Below are 19,800 nucleotides of genomic sequence, written 5' to 3'. Positions count from 1 at the left end.
CAGTAGTGTCATATTGCGTGTCATACAGCATATCATTATCCTGGCACGACTGACCTGGTTCTGTCCTGCTACAGGGCCGATCCCCGTCAGTGCACCTGCTCAGGTGTTACAGGATGAACTGAATGCTCTTTGGTCCATTAAACCAGACACAGTCATTGTCACAATGCAGCAGCTGGACGAACAGTCAGAGTACACCATCACTTTCAATTCAACCAGAGGTAAGAAATTGAATATCACCATGGGATTATTCATTAGTCTCTTTATGTATGCTTGAACAGTTACGTTTTAGTTTGCATAAATGGTGTATACATTTCAAAATCACTCACATTTTTCATGATTTATACCATACCAGAGCATTGTTTTTAACACAGCAGTTAGATTTACTAAAAGAAAAAAAAGAAGAAAAAAAAACAAGGTTATGTTAGTATGAGGGTTAGTTAATGGCAATTCATAAAGTGACTGGAAGATGGATTAACGTCTGCTGCCCCCTTCATTTTAACACGTACAATATTTAACAGAATATGACACAAAATGTGTTAAAATAGTGTTGTTTTATTTGTGTAATAGTGTTATTTCGGAAGGTTTTACTTTTGTTAAGATTAAATTTCAGAAGCTAATTAAATTTAAGATTACATTACAGCAGTTCTGACAGTAGTGCTGACAAAGCAAATACCAGGTTTATCCTAATGCACACTTCTAATACATTATCATGTCTATAGTAACAAGTAATTCATTGGGAATTGTATCATGGATCCAACACATAATCTAAGCTTGATAATGATTATTTTTTAATTTATTTAACAATTACGGATGGAGTCTCCAGTTTAAGTGCTTTGTAACAGCCAGAGATGAAGCTGTTTTCCGACCCAGAAAACTCTCTCAGATTGTAAACTTTGCAGTTTTTGCATTGATTGTTGTTATTTAACTTCTGCTTATAACTGCAGTATAAGCACAAAATAAACAAGGTTTAATAGTTGATGATATGCCCATAAATATAAAAACATTTTACACATTCTGAACTAAAATGTAATATTCTGTAAACCACTGTAATTTCTGCAAAGTCATGACACCATGTCTCCTTGTCAGGTGACTTTCAGGATCTTCAGTACTGGACAAATGGAGCAAGTGTGAACATCACCATTATGGAGAAGACTAAAGGAAAAGCAGATTTGAATAATTTCACACTCGTGTGGGGAGGAATCTCGTCCAGCCCTCTGCCTTACAATGCATCTGTGACTGAGGTCTTTAATGCTTCTTGTGCTGCTAATAGAGAGACAGTAATTTAATCCTTGACTAAGCAGTTCTGTAACATTAAGAATCGAAAAGCAGCACCTCATCATACCTTAACTGCATCTCTGTTTGTGACGTTAGTGTTAGCTTCTATCTGCATGAAAAGCTTTTCTGAGAAACAGAACATTTACATTTACAGCTCAACAAGTTCTACATTTTCAAGTTACTTTACATTTACATAATTGAAATTCTGAGACAATTAGTAAGTAAATGTTTTAACAATGGCCAAACACAGACATTGACCTTATTACTCTGTAAGCTCAAATACTTTTATTATCAATAACTAATAAATGGTTAAAAGAAAATACTCAGCAGACAAAGATCTTTTGAACCACAATATAATAATATATAAAGATACATCTAAAATATAAAGATATATCTAAAATATAACACATTTCATTTAAATCTGGAATTATTTCAAAACAAGTTATTTTACCTTGACATTCTATTGTAAAATATTTAACAATATACAAATACATTAGAACATGGAATACATGTTTCTGTGTAATAACACAAACACATCAGTGCTAGCTGATATTCAGCCTCAGGTTACACTGGAAAGTTCATTATTCTCTACTAAAATACCAGATAAAACCTTATATATCACACATTATATTATTTTTTATTCTGTAAAATGCGGAAGCTCTGATGACCTTTCACAATATTGTAATTTTGTAATAATTCAAATTTTTAATCAATAAATATCTATCATTTTTCCACCTATAGATGACAGCTGCACTGTTGGCCATGGCATCTGCTGATTGTCCCAAGGAGCTGTTAAATGTGGAAAATTCTGCTGTTAAATATTTCAGAGACTATGAGACTAGCATTACAGGGGTAAGCACATGAAAATATTGAACTAATTAAACCCAAATCCTTACAGCTCTGTAGGTTTAGCATCAGCCACAGAGAAGATAGATTTCATGAAAATGTGGTATGGTATGCTTCTGTCTTTACACCGGACATGCCCTGTTTTGAAGTGCAATCATACAGCGACCAGTCAAACAGGTTTCAGTTTTCGGTGCCAATCAATGAGCTTTAAAGGCATTTCCCACCATTTCAGTTTACAGGTGATGTGCGCATGAGAGGGACGAGGGTCTCTGACACTGAGGCCTTCTGTGGATCCTGGTCTCTGATGAACCCAAACATTCTGTTTAAATCAGATGACATGACTGTGTCTGGAGCAACATATGGCCCTGTGTCACTTCAGCAGTATGGCACAGTAAGCACCTGTATTAATATGTAAGAACATCAGGTTCAGATCTGACCTGTGCTCTTGGTGGTCAGTAGTTCTCTAAAATAAGCATGTATTAATCTTAACTCTAGATGTGAGACATGTGTTGATTTAAGATTGTGTAGATTCTAAGAAACACTTGAAATGATATTTGAATTTACAATTACACTTTTATGTCATTTTAATTTTGTATGTTTTTTGTCTTAGCTTTGCTTTGCATACAAAGGTTACCCAATGAATGTATTGGAATTGGTGTTTACATACCAGGATACTTCAAGACTTGTCTCCCAAATTACCAATGTGATCTCGGTAGTGTTTGAACCAGGGGATGTGTAAGTTCAAACTGCAGTTCATGTGGAAAAAAAAACTTTCACAAGCACTTTAAGACATTACAAAATAATTTCTCTTGTTCTTAGAGGCACTGTAGTCTATAGTAATGCAGCATGCTTTTTTTGTAGATGGAAATACATGTGTGTCGAGCTTTTATCTAGTCTGCAGAGAAGCTACCCGGGTAGTAACTACCAACTTCTTCAAGTACGTCTGTATAAAGACACAGGGAATTACTACATAGACACAGTTCAGCTGGGGAGAACAGCCACTGTGAGCGAAACAAATGGTTAGTGAAAATTCCCTGTCTTATTTTCATTTCAGAAAATGAATACCAAAGAAAATGTAAAAACTGAAAACAAACAGAAAACTATCAAAAGAAAGGTCATATGACATAATTTCACACTGACCACAATTTACACCTGTAGCTTTTAGACGCTCCAGATTTTTCACATGTATTTCACTTTTGAAAATGTGAAGATTCATTAATTTTCGCTTGCTCATTCAGTGTCTCATTACACACAGGAAAATGAACAAGTGAAGATAAATTCATATTGCTCACTACATCATTTTGTTGTTCAAAATGCATAATGGTAATAAAGCTGACTTGTCTTGTACCTATAAACTTAATCTTTTGTTGTTGTTGTTGTTGTTAGTTGTTATCATGAAGAGAAGACCTCCAGCTCTGGCTGATTCTGGTCGTTTCATTCAGAGTCTCTCAGTGCAGAAACTGACCAATTCACCTGATGTCAGCTACAAGATCACTGCCTCTCCATACAATTGTGCCTTTGATTTCCCTCTGCTAGAGATCGGCTTCCTGCAGGTATGTGTGAGTCAAGATATTTGTTTTTGGTTGGCGATTTAAGAGTTTTAGGCATTCCAGGTAAAGGTGAAACTGTGGTATTTTACATGACAGCTCATACCCTTTTCCAAAAACTACCAATAGCAAAACAACATATATTTTAGACCACAGTTATAAACTGAAGGTAGTGAGCACTGCATTTCTGTCAGATTTCAGTGTCGTTTTTCTGAAGGGCCAGACAACAAAATTGTCTCCAGGCATTTGAGCTAAATTCGTTCTCTTGTAATTGACAAAATATTTCCCAGACCTCTTACACAGTTTCTTCTGATACGCCCTCCTTTTCTTATCTCATCTCATTTCTTATCACTCAGTACTTCACCTAGAAGTAGTTGCCAAAATACTGCAGCTAAGCAGTCATTCTGAAATAAAAAAGTTTCCATTAGAAAAAAAAAAAATAGCAGTGAGTTGTTTTCTATAGAAAATGTGTAATGTCCAATGTGTAGTGTTTCAGCTAACTCTCGTTTTTTGTTTTGTTAAAATCTTCAAGAAAAATAACACTAGCAAGGACATGCTAGTGTTGGTCCAGGACAATGCCACTGTCACAGTGACACGCTTGCAAAGAGCCAGTCCTCCTCTCAGTGGTACCTTCAGTGTGGGGATCTTCGGCCAGATAGTGAAAGGTCAGATTATGCTGATTGCATTTTTCTTTAAGGAGTTGTCATTGTTGGTTTATTGTCTTTCACTGCTTGTGCACTTTCAGTATATTTTTTACAAAGCCACACTAAACTTGTAATGATCTGATCCCTTAATGAATGTTATAGTATTCTTTTAACCTGGCTTTCACTAAGTGTAATTACATGTGCGATGTGCCATGTGCTGGTTTATCCATCTGTGTGTTGTAGATCTGTCTGTGAACATCAGTGCAGACGACCTGAAATATGCTCTGCAAGGAATTCCAGACATGGGCCTGCTGAGTGTAAACAGTATAGCGAGCTGTAAAGGCTACCTTTGGGAAATTAATTGGCTCACCAAACCAGGAAACCAGCCCCTACTGCAGGTGAAACACCATCAGCGCAACATAATAATAATAATAATAATAATAATAATAATAATAATAATAATAATAATAATAATAATAATAATAATACAGATGCGTATATGTCATTTCAATTATGTAAGGGATAAAAAACCTCACCACATCATGGATTATTTTCCTATAACGGTATGCCCCAAGTGATTTATTTCCTCTTGTACCACAACAATTCAATTGCAATTGAATACATTTTTTTTCTTTATTAAAAATGGCACATCACACTTTTTATCGATTTGTTTTATCCATTTAATCTTGTGGAATGAGCACATTAATACAGTCCATCAGATTTATTTAACAATTGTGAATCTGTTCCATCAGATTCAATGATTCAACAGTGGTGTGGTATAATATCAGCATAAGCAATAGTTATTGACATACAAAAGACTTTGACCTGCAGGTGTGTGCACAAGAAAGAGATTAATGTAAATGTGACAGCAATAAAATGTACATTTTAATATTTGGGTAAAAGCAAATTTTAAAAATGATTACTCATTACTCACTGCATTCATTATGACTTTTCATATTTTTTGTGGACTGTTATTCTAATTATAAATACCTCTGTAAGTACTTATATGGCTGTTATATAATGTTTATGTTTATTTATTTATTTTTTTAATGGAACAGTCAGTGGATGCAGAAATCTCAACATAACTGTTGAAATTACGTTACAAGCAGTAATTCATGTACAGTGAAAATTTATATGAAAATATGTAGCAACATTGAAAGACATAACTAAGTTGCTTTTTCCATTGTTCCATTCTGAAAATGTGTTTATTTAAGGATGTTCCTAGAATATAAAATGTTAGCGGATTTAATGAGTGTTTTATGTTGTATTTTTTCTTGACTAGATCAATGACTCTGGTGTAGTAGGTGTGAACCCCTCTGTAAAAGCACAGGTTAAGCAGCAAGGAGGCCTTATGAAGCAAAGCATCATGGGAGACTTTCTGCGCGTGCCTACAAATAAAACACAGGTGCATCTTGTTACAGTTTTTTTTCTCATATTTCAGTACCTTAAAAATTTGCCCAGGGCAACCAGTATATAGAATTGCAAGGCAAGTAAGTTTAGAGTTTTTAGGTTTTTTTAAGTCATTCATATGAAATCCAGCAAAATTGTGTGTTAGGATTATTCAGAATTTTAATGTCAGATAAGGTCAATGGTGTTTATGTTGTGGTGGCTTTAGCTTTGTTGCCTTCACACTGTGTATGATTCTGAGTGGAGTGTTTAATATTTAGACAGCGTAGAGGATGTTGATTTGTGTAACTTGTACTGTTTGTAGTATGTGCACAATTTGTGGTATGTGAGGGATGCTGAGTGAACTCCTTAAGATGATTTTCTTTCAACAACTGATAAGATAAGATGTAGCTTTATTGAAATTTAAAAGCTGTTCAAGCAAGTGTGTTTGTACTTGTCCTTTTAGCAGGCCTGTCATGTAAGTGTTTTCAAAGATCTTTAAAAAATATATCAATAGTAGTCAATGTGGCAGAATGGAAGGGCTGAATTTTTTTTTACTATTAATTAATAAATCAGTGTTACTCTTATGAAACCTAGTTTGTTGAGCCTTATAGCACAGGTTCTCATCATAGGCATATAATGAGTACCTGTGCTATAAGGCTCAACCAAATAGGTTTCATAACTTTTAGGAACATTGATTAATAACTCACTGAGTAGCAGATAAGAAAAACCATCTCTGATTGCTATTTTTTTTAAGTCGAGTGTTTTAAATTGGTAATTATGCCATGGCTCTTCTTCAACAGAAAATCTTTTCTTTTGTTCAAACCACACAAAATGTAAGGTTCTGTCATCCCTTTGTGTAATTTGTATACTTTGGTTAGACAAAGATTGCATAGTCCGTTTACTTCTAGTTTCTCACAAGTCATTTTTATTTCATTGTATTTTATATGCACCTTCTATAAATCACTGGTGATGACATGTTAAATAATTAAATGAATTAGCAATGCATGCACAATCTAAGGGGGATTTCACCAAATGTAATCAACTGAAATGACGGTCAATGATAGGCTGTGTGAATATACAGTCTGGGCTTGTTGGTGCTGTTGTTCTTGGTTGTATGATAAGATATTTTAACCAAATAAGTCTATATGTCTGCTAGCCCATTTTTACAGTACCAGTTAGCACTGATCAGAGCCCAGTTACACAACAGAGCTAAACAAATATCTAATGTCTTTTCAGGTACAAGTTTTTATCAATGGCGTCCCGTCAGTGTGTTCAGGTGACTGTGGTTTTTCATGGAATGAATCCAAGACCCCGATTGTAACAGGAATCTCCCCAACGCAAGGTAGAATTTGTGATCTATTTTTGTGATGATTGTCACTTTAGTTACATATGGACGGTAGTGCTTGAAAGTTTGTAAACCCTTTAGAATTTTTTATATATCTGCATAAATATGACATAAAACATGATAAAAAAATTTCTAAAAGTCCTAAAAGTAGATAAAGACAATCCAATTAAACAAATGAGATAAAAAAATATTATACTTGATTATACAAATATTATACTTGACAAATGAGATACGAATATTATACTTATCCCATTGATTGAAATCACCTGACTCTAATTTCACCTTCCAATTAACTGCTAATCCTAGAGTTTCACACACTTTTGCAACTCACAGATATGTAATGTTGGCTAATTTTCTGCAATAAATAAATGACTAAGTATAATATTTGAATCTCATTTGTTTAATTGGGTTCTCTTTATTTACTTTTAGGACTTGTGTGAAAATTTGATGATGTTTTAGGTAATATTTATGCAGCTATATAGAAAATTCTAAAGGGTTCACAGACTTATAAAACATTCAAAACTCCCTGTATATATCAGTGATCACATTTTCTTCTTTTTCAATGGATTTTAGGGGCCAGTGCTTTAGGAACTGTTCTCACCATCTCAGGATCAGGATTTGTTGACGAAAATGCTACAGTACAGATCGGAAATGTCCGGTGCTCAGTTATCCAGGTTACAAGTGAGTTGAAATATACTGTAGCTAAGACACAAGACAATGTTGTTAATAACCAAGACAGGGGTTTAATCAACAATCCATTTGTGTTTCAGATACATCACTAACCTGTGGCGTAGGCCCTGCGAGTGCTGGATTGTACCCAATCACTGTGAGTTTCCCTACATTGGGTAACGCTCGCTATAATGGTGACAACATCTTCAACTTCACCTACCAACTGGGGGTGACCTACATCGCACCCACTGCAGGCAGTGTTACTGGTAAAAACGACACAGAAAATACTCACCACACGCTTTTAGAGTATAAAAGCACAAATATGTATTTCAGTGTAGTTCTTTAACGTTATGATCTTACATATTATTAAAGGAGTCGGAAAAGAAACATCAAAAAGTTTAAGGATTAACCATTTTCCTCTGCAGTTCTGTTTATGCTGCTTGCAGACATTCAACCAGTTTTAAACAATTGTACACTACTACTGCAAAAAAGTCTTACTTGGGTATCTCAGGATTTTAATATAGCTTCGTCTGCTATCTTGCTCCATAGGAGGCACAATCATAACTGTTTCTGGCTATGGATTCAGCCAGGACACCACAGCCACTATTGGGAGTGTTCAGTGTGATGTAATTGATGTGAACCTCTACCAGCTCTTGTGCAGGGCTCCTGCTGTAAGTGAATTAATTGCTTCTATTTTTAATATGCTATACACTATGGCTTCTAAGAAGTCTTGCAATATATATATATATATATATATATATATATATATATATATATATATATATATATATATATATATATATATATATATATATATATAGGCAAATTGCTTGAGCATTTGCTGCTTCTCTTAATTGGTTCATGAAAAATTCTCTTTTACTAATAACTGTCCTCTGGTGTTTTATTAAGCAAAATGGTTGTGCTCTAAATGGTCAACAGAATGAACAGACTTTTCTCTGCTGGTTTGTTTCTTCTATTGGTTTGTTTGGTTGTCTTCTATTGGTTGAGAGCTGCCTCTTTTTTTAGGGATCAGAAGGAGAAAAAGCAGTGACTCTGCAAATGGGAAACATTCAGGTCACCTCTCCGAACTCTTTCACATATGACACCAACCTGACAGCCACAATTACTGAAGTGAGCCCACAAACAACAACAGTGTTTGGTAAGATCTCCTAAAAAAAATTGTTTTTAAATGTGACTTCAGCATATTAAATAGGACCATATCATGCAGTATTGATTTCTGTCTAGACACTATTGTATTCTCGTTACCTACTAATCCCTCACCAGACATACTTTTCTACCTCTAATACCACTACTGATGGATGAGTTTTTAAAATTCCATGCTGGCATTTCAATCTCCAAATCTAGACAGGATGTTAGTTGTCATTATTACACCTTGCACAACCTGAGTTGTGCAAACTGTACTTTTCTTAAGAGCAAAACTTACTCAAGCATAATTTAAAGTATCATTCAACAGTTAGGGTGCATTTATGTCATTTCAAGGAGGCTTAGTTGATGGAACTAAGTGATAACCACTTCACTGTATGTTATATGGTAAAGGACACAGGGTTCTCACCATTGTGGGGACAAACTTTGGTGAACAGATCAATGGCAGCTCAGTCCTCATTGGCAGTGCAGCATGTGAGGGGCAGCAGTGGGCAAGTACTAAGATCACCTGCCTGTTACCCACACTTCCCCCTGGGCTGTATGACATCAAAGTTATAGTGGGGAACCAGGGATCTCCCTTAATCCGGTACCAGTCTTCAAACATTTATCTAAAGCTATGAAATTGAATATTAATGCAGTATCAAACAGGTAAAATAATCAATTGTTGATACTCACTTGATTCCTTATTCAGATGAATTATTCTTTTCTTTTAATCTCCATGTTTACCTGGAACACAGTTCTGGTGTGAACGCCACTGTAGAGTACATCTTACGTGTGACAGGCGTCTCCCCACAGTACGGCTCTCTGTATGGAGGAACCACAGTAACCATCACAGGTTCTGGATTCAGCCCTCTTCTGCAAGACAATCAAGTTACACTAGGTACAGTACCTGGTCATAACAGCAATTGAAAATCAATTGTATAAGGAATAAATATTATAATAATATAATTAATAAGGAATATAACAAGACAGAGTGTGCTGTTATAGGAAAACAATCAAGGAGAAGGTGCGGAAATGTGGCCTGATGCAAAGTGGAGCTACTCTTTCCGCCTTGACAAATCAGTACATCCTGGAGTGTTTTATTTCAGATAAAGCATATTTATATGCTTATACCATAGCAATTTGTCAGCGGTTACAAATAAATAAGTTATTAATGAACAACACACTGCAATTTTTATATAGTTGTGGAATGTCCACAAAACAACAGCTATGTCATTCCTTCACAAAAAAATGCAGTTTGTCATGTTACTGAGAATCCGGAAAGACCTCTATTCTTTCAGGAAGACTCTCCCATGTCTGAAAACTTCTAACTGTTATAAATCTCTGACGCTGGACATTCCTTCCATAAATCTTAGAGAAACATCTCCTTACAAAAAGCTTCACCATATCAATATACTTTTCTTGGCTAAATAAAAACATATTTATAATCTGTTTCTTTTTAGCCCTTTTGTGGAGTGTCCACCATACAAGTCCATCCAAATTAGCTGCTGCTATAGAAATTATAATGCATTAAAACAGGCACATTAATATAAACTTGTCATTTCAATTACAACCAGCATTACTGTCAGAGCTATGGTTATATAATACTGTCTGACCAATCAGATTCCAGAATTTAAAAATGCTATGGTATATGAGTCTTAGTTTGGCAATTTAGCGGAGTAAGTCTTGTGTGTTTTTCACAGGTGACACACTCTGCAATGTGACTGCTGCTTCAAACAATCAGCTGGAGTGTGTGACCCAAATGGAGAAGCAAACATATACTGTCACAAACCAAGGCATTGACCCAAGTAGGTTTACACTCAACATTCTGTAGGAATATATATGTATGTTTTTAAAAAGCTATTTTAGGAAAACGCGTTGTTGTCATCTGTAAATCCTAATGCCTAGGAACCTTTAAAGGTTCTAGATTTAGCTTTTAAAGATTGTTTTGTTGGGGCTAGGAGATGTTGAACCATTTGTGCTTGTGTGTGAATACAGGTGAAATCATCCTCTCATATATAGCTGTTGTCATAATTTGATCCAATCTATTCATGTTGCAAATCCTTAGACATTTACCACTATTTCTTTACTAGTTAATACTTATTTAAGGAGATATTTGAGGTTTTTGAGCATGTAATACTTTTTTTTTTGTTATTAATGGTAAATCTATGTAAGAGGCAAAAATTTATCCAGACCCTACTCTGACAATCAATCACACATGTGCCTGTGTGTGGTTTGTGTGTGTGTATATGTTCAGCCTATGGTCGGGGGTATTCATGGAGCCCAGCTACGGTGATGGCGTCTGTAGGGGACACAGTGGTCTGGAGATGGCAGGCTCCAGCCTTTGTTCAAGGCCTGGGTTACAGTGTGTTCAGCGTGGACAGTCCCAGCAGCACCAAGTTTGATGGAGTGACCTTCAACAGTGGAAATTCCAAAACAGCCAATGGTACACAGACTATAACATCTTATGTACATTCTCTTCCACAGATTTCAAGGAGAATTTCTCATCTAATGTAAAACCTTAGTGATTATCTATGGAAAGTCAGGAATAATATGACCATGGAAGGCACCAATCTATAAAGCAGTACTGTCAATAGTTTAGGATCTCACGAACAGGATTAAGTTGATGTTTTTTTATTCCAAGTTCTTCTGCTTCTCTTCTAGTTAATGTGAAAGAGTTCACAAATACTCTTCTAGAAGAATAAGGCCTTATTTAATCTTATTTAAATGGTACTCATGTTGAATGCGTTCCTTAGCTACTAAACCCCTCTAATGACAGTCCATCCCTAATTACCACTAGTGACACAGAGGAGAACAATGAAAATGCTTTTAGGTAACATGTCCTGCCTTTAAAAAGGATTTTTAAAAAAAAGCTCTACCGTCACTGGAAATTGTGTGTGAGTGTCTTTTGTCCTTTTTGCCCACAGGATTCTACAGTTATTGTTTCACAGCTCCTGGGGTGTACTATTACAGCAGTGGCTATGTCAACTCGGCAAACCAAATTAGCATGCAGGGCGTGGTGAACGTAAGACCATTAGAGGAGAGAAGTACTGAGCTAAACCTCACTGTAGCAGGGTTTCAGGCCCTACAGTATCAAGGTACAAATGCGTTTGCAGATCTGACTACCTAAGTGGGTTTCGTTCCTTAAAACTGCATTTGTGAATGCTTCAAGCAATCCTTAATCCTTTGATGATTGTAGTTTAAATGCGAAATACTACTAAAACAATTATGGATGACATTTGTAGGCAATATTTGTAGACAAATTATTTAAATTGTATATTTTTTGTTTCATGAAGAATCAATAATATGATAGAATCTCAGATAAGTGTAAAACTCAAGTCAAGAGCTAGGTTTTATATTTGCATACTGAAATCTGGCCCTGTAGGTTCAACACGTCTGAGCAGATCAGCATCTAACTGCGTGGCCTCTCCTGAGTGCTCTGTCTATAGCAGCCAATCCTTCAGTTTCTTGCCATGTTCCAGCCCCATTGTTATCTCCATCTCACCCAATCAGGGCACATATCATGACCCCATCATCATCCAAGGCTTTGGCTTTAGCAGCATCACCTGCGCCATTGAGGTAAAGATTCAGGGGGAATACAGATTAAAGAAAAACATGGATACTTTAAAGAACTAAACAGATACAGAAAATGACATTGTGACATTGTGTTACACCACTATGCAGTAGGTGAGATGTTTTCACTTATTTGCCAGCTACAGGTTTTGTCTAGGTTTGAATTGGTGTTTGATTTGAAGCTCCATTTACTGTCTGTGTAGAGTTTTAAGCATGTGTATGTGTGTTACTTGGTCTGACTAAAATGAATGATTGCAGATCTTTGGAAGGAGCCTCTTCCATCCACATCTTTTATGCACATTAACAGCTTTTTGGAATCACTGATCTGATTATCATCTCATGCATTGTTACAGGTCCTGATTGGAAGCACCTCATGTCAAGTCACCAACAGCACCTTCACTTTGATTCAGTGCCACCTCAGCCCTGACAGTGGGGCACCTGTGGGCATCCTTTTGCCTGTGCAAGTCAAGGTCAACAACCTGGGCATTGCACTGCTCGCAATGCCGAGTGAATCCGCACGACATTTCGCAGTTATGCCTGTGTTGGACTCAGTCTCACCATCAATGGGCAGCACGACCAGTTACACACGCCTCCTTCTCTCTGGCTCTGGTCTCATTGCAGGCACAGTCACAGTGGCTGGCTATCCATGTAACATAGTGTCCAGAAATTACACTCACATCATATGCGACACAACTCCATCCCCACCTCAAAAGGGAAATGTTGTTGTTAAAGTGGGTGGAATCACTTCACTCTGCAGCAGTGACTGTTCCTTTCAATATTCCTCCTCCCTGGTTCCAACGGTCTCTTCAATCGCCCCCAACTCTATTAGTGGAAACCAAACAACTGTCTTTGTATCCGGAAGTGGCTTTGGCAGCCAACTTGAAGATCTCAGGGTGTATGCAGGCAACATCGTGTTGAAGGTTAACAAAGTCACAGACAGCCAGCTCAGACTGCTGGTTGGCCCTCTGCCTGCGGGACCTCATACCCTGAAAGTGATCGTCATGAGTAAAGGGTTAGCATCTGGAAATCCCACACTTACAAGCCAGGCACAAGCCAGTCTACAACCCAGCTCAGGCAGTCTAGCAGGAGGAACACTGCTAACAATCACAGGCAATGGATTTGCAGCAGGAAACACCAGTGTGATGCTGGGACCATACTCATGCCCCATAATGACTCTAACTCCTGCCATGGTGAATTGTTTGACGCATGCCTTTAATGAAACAGAAGTACAGGTCACTATTAAAGTGTTTGGAGTGAACTACCCACCGCTAAGCTTCAATTATACTCGCAGTCAAACTCCAAACATCACCACGGTTAGCCCTACAACAGGTACGAAGAATAAATAAATGCCATTCAGTGGCATTGTTTATTTGAATATTAAAATCAAATGATTTGACTAATGTGATTTGAAGGTGACAAATTGAAGGAAAAAACAAGGTAAAATAACTTAGTAAGGTGGTGGCCCAACACAAGCTGCCATAACATATTTTGGCACATCTTTGGAAGAAGAGTTTTCTTTGAGTTAGTAACTTTGTTAATATGCAGTGATTCTGAAGCCTGTTTTATACTTGCCTGAGCATGTGAACAATACTGCTTTTGTTGCCACTGCTTCTGTGCCCGCATGCAGAGTTACATGTCAAGTATAAACCAGGCCTAAGGGGACACATGTACTCAAAACCTGCTCACCCACAGCATAACAAAGCCACCATTTTTTCTCTTTAATTTGTCACCTGTCTGTTTCCGCATGTCTGCATATTGAAAACATTTGATTATATTTATTTCACTGTCCTCCATAATAATACAGATGTACAAATAAAATGCACAAGATAATACAGTAAGATAATACAATATCAAACAATCATCTCCATTTGAGTGTAAGTGTATAGCTTTCTTTTATACAATACAGGTCCCAATGGAACGGCGATCACAGTCTCAGGTTCTGGTTTTGGCTCGGTCGCTGGTCTTGTTTCTGTGCTAGTAGATGGTGTGGCATGTAATATATTATCCATTATGGACACAATGATAGAGTGCACCGTGGGTGAACATGCAGGAGGAACATTCCCAGTTACACTGTATCATCAGGTCAAAGGTTATGCTCTGACCCAGGCTAACTTCAGCTATGCGCTGCAACTGACGCAAGTCGTGCCTAATGAAGGTGATCTTAGATTACAAATATCATTGCACTTATTTCTAACTAGACTAATACAGTCATTTGGAAAAAACAAGTTATCCACTAAATAAGTGGAAATTGTTGTTTTGTTTTTTTTTTACATATTTGGACAAGCAAACATTTGATCCTCTTTGAAACAGTGCCTATTAATAAAGTTGATGCACTCTATCAAATGACACATAATTTCCACAATTTAAATGGATAATAAAAAGATCAGTCTCATGGAAAATGTAAGTATACCCCTACATTTATCACACCTTCCAATCCATAAAATTAGCTTATGAGGCCAAGGGTGTACTTACTTTTCCACAGAAGAATATCACATCTATTGATATTTTTGTTGAATAAATGATTGGAAAATATAATTTTCCTTGTGTTTTTTTTTTTCAAGTATATCATCTTCAATAATAGGCACTGTTTCAAAGATGATCAAATGTTTGCTTGTCCAAATATATCAAAAAAGCCAACAATTTCCATGCAGTGTACTTATTTTTTCACATGACTGTAGATATTGTAAGACAGTATTTTACAGTAACAAACCCCTTTTCCTTGCTTGGTGCTGCTACAGGAAGCTATGGTGGAGGAGCAGTAGTAGTAGTCCAAGGCTCTGGGTTTGACCCTAACTCCTCTAGAGTTCTGATCTGCAATACAGAATGCAGTATCAACCAAAATGCATCAAGTTCTACAAATCTGTACTGCAGCATTCCAGCCAACAATGGTATGTGGCTAGAATGTCTATACGTCATTGCATATCTACTGACCCTTTTATGTTTATCACCGTAAAATGATATTTCCGTGGCGGTAAAATATGCTAAGAACGTCTTAAACAGCACACAACATTTGATCAAAGAAAAAAAAAGAAAAAAAGTAAGTGACAAGTGAAAAAATGTAGCGATAAAGAGTTTTTGCATGGTTTTCACAGGAACACAAGCAGAGCTGTCATGCACAGTGGTAGTGCTGAATAGCTATGGATCAGTCAACATTACAAATGGCTACACATACAAAACTAGCCTGACACCTGTAATTACGGATGTGTCGCCTCGCAGAGGAGGAACAGCTGGAGGCACTCTGCTTACAGTCACTGGCTATGGTTTCAGGTCTGGAATTATGCTGTCAACATGTATTAAAATTTAAAAATAGAATTAGAAAATAGGACAGGTTGGAGCTTACCTAGGGTAGCAAATGTGCTAGAGCAGTGTAATATTGTTGTATTGTTCACACTATACATTTTTTCTACTGTTCTGTCAATACACTACGACAATTAACAAGAATTTCTAAATGTCTTACAAATTATGTGATACAAATGAACAGATTCTGTTACAAATTGTATTATTGTCTCTTCCCTGCTTTTGTTCACACAGTGGAGGGAATGTTATTGTGACAATCGCAGGGTCGGTGTGTGATGTCCAGTCAGCCAGTGAAACACAGGTCATCTGTGTGACCAATGCCCAGCCTAGGTCCCAGCAGACCAAGGTCCTACTGTATGTTGGAAACAGAGGAATCGCCAAGATGGTAAACCTCTCACTCAGTGATCAAATTATTAGGAACCCAATTCTAAAACTGGTTAACACTGTGCTTTTGGAGATTTTTTTGAGTTGTTGTTTCCTTCCTGTCGGTTTGAACAAGTCTGTCTATTCTCCTTTGACCTCTTTCATTAACAAAGTATGTCCACTCACAGAAATATGACTTATTGGTCATATGACTACTTTCCAATGATAAAAATCCAAAGAAATTAAATTATACATTTTATATATTTGGAAATATATACTGTATAACAGAAGTATCCCCAAATAGTGCATACAATTAAAAAATGTAATTACATTTAATTTAATAAAATGTATGTTTCTTTGAAATGTTCTATTCTACATTCATGTTATTGGAGTTATTCAATAGAATAGATAGTACAGCAAAATGAATAGCTTTATTTTATGGCCCCTCAAGAGTTAAAAAAAAAAAAAAAATGTTTAAAAATGCTTATGTGGTCTTGACATTATTTGAGTTTGACATGATTTAGGTGGTCATAGGAAGTGCCCTTAAACTGAATAGATTAAATACATTGTCAGTGTAATAGTGCAATTTTGATTATAAATATATGTTTTTCTATTGATTCAGTTACCATTAGCTGGCCAGCTTGTTGCAGCAGATAACAAAGTAGAAATATATAAGTGATATTTACAAACATTTTTACCGTGTAAATATTATGATGTCCACTTCTCATTCCAGGATCATGCTGACTTCTTTTACATTGATGTGTGGTCATCTCGTTACACGTGGGGAGGAGAGTCACCCCCTGAAGCAGGCACATTTGCTGTGATCACTAAAGGACAGACGATTCTCCTGGATGTCAGTACACCAGTATTGAAGATGCTTCTTATCCAAGGTACTGTGAGGAGGAACCAAAACTGTGGACAAACAATTGTACTAGATTAAACATATCAGCCCATCAGGATCTAAATGGGGGGTGAACGGTGGGTTAGTGGTTAGCACATTTGCCTCACACCTCCAGGGTTTGGGGTTTGATTCGCACTGTGGCCCTGTGTGTGCGGAGTTTGCATGTGCTCCCTGTGCTGCAGAGGTTTCCTCCAGGTACTCTGGTTTCCTCCCCCAGTCCAAAGACACCATAGTGTGTGAATATATATGTGATTGTGTGCCCTGCAATGGATTGGCACCCTGTCCAGGGTGTACCCTGCCCTGTGCCCGATGCTCCCTGGGTTAGGCTCCTACCAGCTCTGTCAGCACACCATCCTGTTAAGCTTTATCTTTCCCAAATTCACTTTATAAATGTTTTAAATGTTTTAAAATTCACTTTGTAAATGTTTGTAACTTCTTCTTATGCTCAGGTGGAAAGTTGATCTTTGATGAAGCAGATATCGAGCTGCAGGCAGAGAACATTCTCATCACAGATGGTGGAGCTCTTCAGATTGGAACAGAGGACAATCCGTTCCAGCACAAGGCCATCATCACCCTGCATGGCCACCTTCGTTCTCCAGAACTACCTGTCTATGGGGCTAAAACCCTGGGGGTCAGAGAGGGAGTACTGGACTTGCATGGTACACCAGTCAATTTTTATATCATTCTGATAATACAGTGTCTGGTAAAAATTGAAGGCCATCATCATAAAAAAATGAAGAAAATATGTGACAGTAATAGACTATAGTGACAGATTCTTCAGAATCTAAACTAAAGATTTATTTGGCCATAAAAAGAAATATATTCATTCATTAATTTCCTTCCAGTTTTCCTGGAGGATCCCCAGAAATTCCCAAACCAGCTGTGAGATAGGACAAATATAGCCAATGGCTGCTTTCTGTAAGCACTACTTGGCACATGCCACACTAAAATGACTCAATAAACAAACTGTTATGTATGCACTAATGCAGATTATTTGGCTGTGGGCTCAATTAAGTATTTTAGACTGCTAAAAACACTAAACTGTGGAGAGCAGGAACTCATCATCTGAGATTATAATCCACTTTCATGAATTAAAGAATCTCAGATTTAAGTCCAAGAATCCACTGTGTTTAGTTTACAGCAGGGGTTCACAACTGTTGGACCCAGAATTTCAGGGAACCAAACTGAGTAATTGAAAAATACTATATCAGAGCCAATATACCTTTTTTTAACATGGTCATAGTTCAGACTCCAGTTTTCAACATTTGCTAAACATGAACCATCTCAAATTCTGTAACAGATACTCAGTTGTGGCCAATCACATGCATGTATGTAAATTATTTTGCTGAAGGCAGGTCATTATACCAGATACGAGGCTGAGTTTTCTCATAGATTTTTCATCTCATTTACACTCTCTAGTCTGATTAGGATGTAGCTTGCTTGACGATTGTTTATTGGACAAAGAATTATGCATTTATTTTCCTCACACATTGTCTCATATGTTCAGAGTCTGTACTGCTAGTCAAAAATGGTAACGTGAACCAGCACTAAGAAACAAAACATAACCACTCTGAATTGTCTTATTTATAGGCATGAATTAATCACTAATAGTTCAGCATTAAAAAGTAGACAGGTGTCACCAGTTAGTCATGTTAGTTGCTAATCCGAACCTTTGTAAGCATGCAATTTTATGTAACTTGAGCTTTACAAATTTTATTTAAATACCCCTGGTCTATAGAATCAATTTCAAATCCATTTCTTCAGGTATCCCTATCCCTATCACCTGGACTCGCCTTGCCCAAACTGCTAACAATGGTTCCATTACTCTCACTTTGATGGACGCAGTTACCTGGAAAGAAGGAGACGAAGTTGTCATTGCCTCAACAGGTGGCAGGTATAGGCATTTATTTTTGCCTTCATTGTCATCAGAGCATCAGGCAACTTCTTGCTGATGCTCTGCTTATATAATAATATACACTATATGTAATATTAGAGAATATTTAAATCTTCAGCTGACTACATAAATAGCGTTCCACCACACTCTAAATGTGGACTGTGGGTATGTTTGCAGGCACAGCCAGAAGCAGAATGAAGTGAGGAAAATTGCATTAGTGTCACCTGATGGTCGAACCTTAACACTGAACAGTCCTCTGAATTACACCCACCTTGGGCTAGCCATCACATTACCTGATGGCACTGTATTCGAGGCAAGGGCTGAGATTGGCGTGCTCACCAGGAACATTGTTGTTCGTGGATCCATTAATGCAGAATGGAGCGATACTATCCCAGCCTGTCCAGATGGGTTTAATACAGGTGGGTATTTCATTATAGATTTATTATTCTTAATATTCTCACAGACAGAATGTTAATAAATGCAAAAATGCACATGTTATATGAGGTCATACATTGCAAACTTACCATGAAATTTATGATTATTGTGGTTCATACTAACTTTACAGTACACTGTCAGAATAAAAAGGTACAAAACTGTACGTATATAATAAGTACAGTTTGGTATCTTTATTGAGAGAGTGCATTTAGATGCCATTTTTTTTGTGTTAAGTGAAAATATTTTATTTTAGGGGAGTTTGCCACCCAGACTTGTTTCCAAGGGAAATTTGGGGAAGAAACTGGAAGTGATGAGTTTGGTGGCTGCATTATGTTCCATGCACCTCGGCCTGGTGAAAACCTGGCTATAGGAAGAATTGAATATGTCGAGGTACCAGGCTGCATTAATAATGTGTTTATAAATATAAATAGATCTAACACACATCTGGGACTATTGGAATTATAACCTCTTAAAGCCCT

At 36.9% G+C, this 19,800-nt stretch overlaps 1 protein-coding gene across 2 annotated transcripts in view; it reads left to right on the top strand.

Moving 5' to 3' along the window:
• The window catches only part of pkhd1l1.1 (PKHD1 like 1, tandem duplicate 1), a 47,820-nt gene that overhangs the window by 7,263 nt on the left and 20,757 nt on the right, over window positions 1–19,800 (top strand). Inside the window, exons 18-48 of one of the 2 annotated variants that reach the window (XM_017454899.3) lie at window positions 75–218; window positions 1,087–1,241; window positions 2,017–2,127; window positions 2,354–2,512; window positions 2,732–2,856; window positions 2,983–3,140; window positions 3,508–3,674; window positions 4,201–4,333; window positions 4,556–4,710; window positions 5,595–5,717; window positions 6,938–7,043; window positions 7,620–7,727; window positions 7,817–7,981; window positions 8,265–8,386; window positions 8,742–8,874; window positions 9,273–9,465; window positions 9,617–9,759; window positions 10,562–10,666; window positions 11,116–11,304; window positions 11,786–11,956; window positions 12,244–12,437; window positions 12,785–13,760; window positions 14,338–14,586; window positions 15,170–15,319; window positions 15,524–15,698; window positions 15,963–16,113; window positions 16,825–16,981; window positions 17,442–17,651; window positions 18,757–18,886; window positions 19,064–19,305; window positions 19,575–19,711. In XM_017454899.3, the coding sequence (XP_017310388.1) occupies window positions 75–218; window positions 1,087–1,241; window positions 2,017–2,127; window positions 2,354–2,512; window positions 2,732–2,856; window positions 2,983–3,140; window positions 3,508–3,674; window positions 4,201–4,333; window positions 4,556–4,710; window positions 5,595–5,717; window positions 6,938–7,043; window positions 7,620–7,727; window positions 7,817–7,981; window positions 8,265–8,386; window positions 8,742–8,874; window positions 9,273–9,465; window positions 9,617–9,759; window positions 10,562–10,666; window positions 11,116–11,304; window positions 11,786–11,956; window positions 12,244–12,437; window positions 12,785–13,760; window positions 14,338–14,586; window positions 15,170–15,319; window positions 15,524–15,698; window positions 15,963–16,113; window positions 16,825–16,981; window positions 17,442–17,651; window positions 18,757–18,886; window positions 19,064–19,305; window positions 19,575–19,711 (5,636 nt within the window). Of the gene's footprint in view, window positions 1–74; window positions 219–1,086; window positions 1,242–2,016; window positions 2,128–2,353; window positions 2,513–2,731; window positions 2,857–2,982; window positions 3,141–3,507; window positions 3,681–4,200; window positions 4,334–4,555; window positions 4,711–5,594; window positions 5,718–6,937; window positions 7,044–7,619; window positions 7,728–7,816; window positions 7,982–8,264; window positions 8,387–8,741; window positions 8,875–9,272; window positions 9,466–9,616; window positions 9,760–10,561; window positions 10,667–11,115; window positions 11,305–11,785; window positions 11,957–12,243; window positions 12,438–12,784; window positions 13,761–14,337; window positions 14,587–15,169; window positions 15,320–15,523; window positions 15,699–15,962; window positions 16,114–16,824; window positions 16,982–17,441; window positions 17,652–18,756; window positions 18,887–19,063; window positions 19,306–19,574; window positions 19,712–19,800 lie in introns of both variants that reach the window. The other variant, XM_017454897.3, reaches the window with a different exon arrangement.

The sequence above is a fragment of the Ictalurus punctatus genome, chromosome 24, assembly GCF_001660625.3.
Source record: "Ictalurus punctatus breed USDA103 chromosome 24, Coco_2.0, whole genome shotgun sequence".
Classification (NCBI taxonomy): Eukaryota; Metazoa; Chordata; class Actinopteri; order Siluriformes; family Ictaluridae; genus Ictalurus; species Ictalurus punctatus.
This window is presented reverse-complemented; position numbering and strand designations above follow the sequence as displayed.